At 39.8% G+C, this 5,992-nt stretch overlaps 1 protein-coding gene across 1 annotated transcript; it reads left to right on the plus strand.

The window, feature by feature from the left end:
• Positions 1 to 3,514: 3,514 nt before the first annotated feature.
• Positions 3,515 to 5,241, plus strand: LOC106526064 (ependymin-2; the record flags this gene model as incomplete). Its single annotated transcript, XM_014020527.1, is given in 6 exon segments — positions 3,515 to 3,580; positions 4,219 to 4,318; positions 4,450 to 4,484; positions 4,590 to 4,724; positions 4,804 to 4,996; positions 5,154 to 5,241. Coding segments are annotated over 6 exon segments (602 nt in total), but the record flags the coding sequence as incomplete, so codon positions are not given.
• Positions 5,242 to 5,992: the final 751 nt, after the last annotated feature.

Here is a 5,992-nt window from a genome sequence, read left to right on the forward strand (position 1 = left end):
CCATAGACTTTGCATGTAAACCTGATGCTCCTGACGCTGAAATCGCGTTCGGTGTGAACGCACCATTAGGCATTTTTGCCGCTACATACAAAGATGGCAGACCGCGTGGGAAACAGGGCTCTGTTAACCACAAATGAAGTTTTAGCTCTTCTCTTTGAGTCATCTGGTAAGCCAGTTTACATTTATTCAACTTTGTAGATAATACATGTACTTTCAATCAACCAAAGGGATTAGGAACTGTGTTTAAACTTCTAATCACATTTCTGCAGCAAATTATGAAGTAGTGTAAGAGTTAGCTAACACTAGCAAAATGTTACCAAGAATATTAGTCATTTTTAGTCCAAGCAGATCTCTTTATACTTAAAATAAGACACATTGCCTAAAAAGCAACTTGTTTTAGACGAATTTTCAAGTGAATATTTGCTTTTTATTTTAAGTGTAAAGAGATTTGGACCAGAAATTATACATTTCGACTAGAAATAATAAGTATATTTTGTAAGATTGAGGTTTTGCAGTGAACCATGGTTTGCTGTTAACATTCAGCAGCACTTTATTTTCTTCTGCTTCAGMGTCAGGAAATGAACTTGATACCAAATTAGAGAAGGATTTAGATGACAGTGGACCTGAGATAGAAGGAAATGACATAGACAKCAGGCAACAGGTTGAAGAAGACACAGACAGTAAAGCCTCCACAGCTGATTCTGATTCATGGTCAGAAAGTGAACATGATGAATCTGTCTTGGATGAGGACTGTAAACCTGATGGCCGTCCGGATGATAGTGATGCAGACACAGCTCAYCATAGTGAGGAAGAAACAGGAGAGAAGGAAGGAAGTGAGAGGGAAGAAGAAACTGAAGCTGCACTTGAAMTTTCTGCTGTTAAACATCGTAAGCGTCCAAGGTCACAGTGGAYGCGACAAGCGATAAGAGAGAAACGTCGTAAGGGAGAGAGTTACAAGAATGCAATGGGACAGGAAAGAAAGGCAAAGACCATGGGCCCAKCCTGCACATCACAGCACTGCTTAAGGTCAACAAAACGAAAGTGTGAACTGCTGAGTGAAGAAGAGAGAGCAGCTATCTTCAACACGTTCTGGGCCATGCCCTCCTGGGAGAAATGCAAGCTGTATATCCAGACTTTAGTGGAACATGTAAGTGACTTGTTAATCATAGCAAATTTTGTCACCTCTACAGCCTCCTCAGCTCATCAAACTGTATTTCATTTCACTCCAGGTTTAAATTTGAAGTGTCTTGATTGGCTATTTTGCTTTTCTTTAAATATAGGTGCCTATAAAGCAGAAGAAAGGTGGTGTTTCATCAAGGAGAAAAACCTCCGTTAAACTACCTGCAACTGGAAGATGGACATWAACGACCTGTGTGTAAGAATCTTTTCTGTTCAACCCTTGGCATTGCCCCCAGAACCATTGGATCATGGTTAGTTAAGGACATGAAAACCAAAACTGATCCACCCAAACCCAAGGTCAATAAAAATGGTAAGTGGGTTTTCCAGGAATTGTATGACTGAAGGATGCTCGCTGAATGTCCTTACAAGTCTATAGTATATCTCCATTCTTATTCTCATGTTTTGTACTTGTTAGGTCCACGAGTGCCAATATCAGATGCTGACCAGACTTTCCTAAAAGACTGCCTCTGTGGGCTGCCTTCCGTTCCATCACATTACTGCCGTCAGGTTCCCTCCTATAAGGATAAGAAGTTTCTGGAGCCAGGAACAGTTCTAAGTGACCTTTACCGAGAATACCAGAAAGCTGCTAAGTGAAAGTGGTGCACGTGTTGTGAGTGAGACATATTTCCAAAAAGCATTCAGTGAGCTGAAATATTTAGTGTTCGTACCAAAAAAAGACCAGTGTGACGTATGTCTCGGCGCCAAGGTAGGAAATATAGATCAGGACACTCTTGCTACTCACATAAAATTAAAGGCTCAAGCTAAAGCTAAAAAAGCTAAGGATAAACAGGAATCCAGTGAAAAACTCTCAGTGTGGACAATGGACCTTCAGTGTGTTCTTCTGTGRCCTAAGACAAAAGCAAGCATGATGTACTATGTGGGGAGCAGGAAGCTGAGGAATMCAGGTGTTTTTTCAATGAGAGGCTGCTTCCAGCAGCACCTCACATCATGTTTGAAGAGTTGTGAATCATTCATCATAACTGTTTTTTCTTGGCCCATCAACACAGTTTAAAAACTGGTGTACTTTGGTTGGTGCATAAAAAACACAATCGGTTCAGTCCTTTCTCTCCAGAGAAAACCTCCACCTCTCCAGGCTCTCTTCCACCTGCTCCCTACTCTCACTACCAATGCTTCATCTAAGCTTTTGTTTGAATAAAACTAAGCCAAAATATCAAATTTTAACTAAAATTTTAGCATTTAAGTTTTTTAAAGCACATCACTCAGAGCAAATTGTAAGTTAAACAATCCAAAATAAAGCAATAAAGCAATAGCTAATCAGTTAGTAACTCTTTAAACATAAACTGTATCTGTTGGATTTTAACACAGGAATTTAGATAAGTTATGGATAAATAGTTTGCTTTTACAACATGGTGGACTGATGTCATTTTAATTTGGCCTGATTTTTAGGTTATTTTAATATTTTAAGTAAGGAAGATATCAGCCGAACTCATAAAAAAGCTTTATTGTGTTCTCTCTATACCAGCTCCTGTAGGGTCAAAGCTCAGCCACAGGTCAGTCTCTGTCTGCATGGTTCTGCTGGGTTTCACACCAGCTCAACTAAGGGACAAGGACAGGTTCGGATGCAGGACTTCGCGCAGTCCTATGTAGTGTTCACCTAAAGGTAGCTGGTGAAGAAAATGACTTTTTTGATTGTCTTTGTTATCTCATCTGATGCAAATGTGGGGTGACAGGCAGCCATTCCATTTCAGCTTATCTCTCTCAAAGCCATAGAGGCAAGCACAACGGTTTCTTGGYAAGTTTTTCTTGCATATTTCGCTACAAAGACTGCTTTAGAAATATTTGTTTTCTTTTTTTTTCCCCTCAGGTATAAGACCAAACTGATACTTCAGGGAAACTGGGAGAAAAAAACACACTTAACATTCCGCACAAAACAACTCTGTCTATTGTGACTTGTTGGTTTTGAGGCAATTTGAAGGACAGAGCTTCTGACTAATCATCCCTTTGACCTGCATAACTTCTCTGCTTAAAGACTCTTCACACAGCTCATCTGTCTTAAGGTTGTTTTTATTCTCCATTCAAAGCTGAGAAACTATCTCTCATTAATGTAGAAGCACWYTGAAAATTGACATTCTGTTCTTGTAGTAGATTCTGTCACCATTTCTTGACACAAGTCCTGGGCCAAAGCTTTGTGACATCATGAGAAATTTGTCATTTTGCTTAAACTTTTTTGCTTCAACTTCCAGACACCAGCCGATGTGTGAGTAAGCATCATGGACAGCTTTGAGGATTAGTTGGCCAAGGCAGACAGGTGTGCTGATTACAAACAGAAGACAGGTGTGCTGATTACAAACAGAAGGCAGGTGTCAATAAAAAAAGCCTGAACCCAGAAATGCGCAGGGGATTTGTGGATGCCTTTCTGGTCCTCAAGAAAAAACTGGAGGTTGTACTTTTCTATTAAAATGTTGTGTTTAGTTTATGAAGAGAACAAAGAGAACTGTGGTAAAACACAAGATATGGGTAGAGTAATTGGTACTAAACCAAGACTGCCAATGGCTTTGAGAAGAAAACTAGATATCATGGAAAATAAAGTACTGCAGAATTTCTGAGTCTTTATACACACAAATTCAGCAGCGCCCTTTTTTGGGACCTTTTTTTTTTTTTTACTATTTTAAATGGTTGTCTGGAAGAGACGAACAGATGGAAATATATTCTGTAATCAGAACACCTGTCTACTGTTTTTAATCAGACCACTTGAAAGAAAGATAAAATGGATATTATTTATCATTAGCTCAAAGGGTTAAAGATTTTGATTCTTAGGATTACCACCATGACTTAAAAAAAAAGCTATAGATTCCGAATTTCATCACATCATGGTAACATGATTTACCTGATCACAGGGCAGARCTAAATTTCAAGTATCTGCCAACTGAACCAAATATGCTGACTAATGCCACCATGTAGGAATACAGTTCTCCTTTAGGGCTGGTATGTAAATCACAGAGGAATCAGGAACACAATGCAGTGYAGGAATTCCCTGTTTTGTTTAAAAGGAACTGAACAGTCAATAATCCGTCACAGCCCTACAGGACAGTGAACCTGCTGCTAGACAACATGAAAGTTTTCCTCCTGGTTGTGTGCTTGGCAGTATGCGGCTTGGCTCAGAGACCTCAACCATGCGGTAAGTACACTTACACACACACACACACACACACACACACATATCAAAGACATTTCTCCTGTTCGTTTTCTTCTAAGGTTTTACAGAAATGCTCCAAAGTTTTGCTTGAATGAATTCTTTCCTCCTGACAGATTCCCCACCACTGCTGTCTGGTTCCCTCACTGTGGTAAGTCTCAGTTCATTTCAGAGCTTTTCATTGCTACTCAGATATAAATGTTGTGTTATGAAGTAAAATAAACACAGGAAAACCTAAATGTGTTTATGTTTTAAGATCACCCAAAGCGAGAGCCTGGTGGCGTTTGTGAATTACACCTATGATGGAATACAAGAACGCATTCGCCTGCAAGAGTTTGGACTCTCTGGCAATGAAACCTTCCTCTTTGACTTCCTCCTGCTCTACAAACAAGTAATGGCACCAAAGAAGTGATGTTTTTATTAAYGCGACTTGTACTGTTGTTGATCATAACCTTTGTTCTCTTCTAAAGCGTATCATGTACCAGATTAACAACGAGAACCAAACATGCTTCAAGAAACGTCTGGGTACCAGTTTCTACAGTCTGAGTGTCCCAAAGAATGCCTCTTTTCAGGGTCATGCTGTGCTGGGCAGCTCCTCTTTCCCTGGAGAGGGAGTCCAGATCAACACCTGGGAAGGAGAGGTGCACACAAAGGATGGAATAGGTAAAGGGAATGGGAAGCGAAAAACTAAGAAAAAAATCTAATCATGTGGTGTTGATGTTGCATGTGACCTTTGTTTGACTGTTACACAATCATCACTTGTGTTTCAAGTTTGACTAGTTGTAGACTCATCTGACATGATCTACTTCTGTTTCTGCAGCCAAGTACATAAAAACCGTCACCCAAACTGGCTGTATCCCTATCACCACACTGTATTTGACTCCCCAGGATGAATGGGTGGTGACCAGGTCAGTCATGTCTTTTAATTGGACCATTCCATTGTGCTTACAGTACACTATAATATTTTACAATGACATACTGTAATCTGTTTTGTTGACAGTGTAAGCAGGGGTTAGTCGTTAAAAACTATGCTGTCTTACCAATCCAAAAATACATGATCTAGTTTCTATACCAGGTCCTGAAATTAAACAAATTTCTTAAAAAAAAAGAACTTAGAACACTTGGTAAATTAAACCAGCTGTGAAACAGGAACTAATCCAAATGAAGAAACAAAGTGACAAAAACTAATTTTGCACAACAGTTCAGTAGTTTGTAGAAACACTTTGAACAGCAATAGCTCTCAGTACTATCAGTATTGTGTTTTATCTGTATTCTGGAAGACTTTTGGACCACTCTTCTTTCAATTGTTGCTTCACTTTATTGAGATTTTCAGATGTTTCTGTTACTTTTAACCTCTAACAGATTGATGGACATCATCAGTTGCTTCTCTAAGGTTATTGGTGTCTMTCCTCCTTGGCACTGAGACAAACCAGAATGTAAAAATAACATCTTCAGTCGGAGGTTACTGATAGGTTAATTAAAATGTTTTAAATGCAATTTATCCTTTCACTTTAATGTACCCCCTGGACACTTACCCCCCCTCCCCCCGACACTCACCCACCTGGGACACTACCCCCTGGACGCTTACCCCTCAGACGCCTACCCCCCTAGGACACCACTCCCATGACACTTACCCACTATGACACTACCCCACTGGAC

The sequence above is a fragment of the Austrofundulus limnaeus genome, unplaced genomic scaffold, assembly GCF_001266775.1.
Source record: "Austrofundulus limnaeus strain Quisiro unplaced genomic scaffold, Austrofundulus_limnaeus-1.0 Scaffold256, whole genome shotgun sequence".
Lineage (NCBI taxonomy): Eukaryota > Metazoa > Chordata > Actinopteri > Cyprinodontiformes > Rivulidae > Austrofundulus > Austrofundulus limnaeus.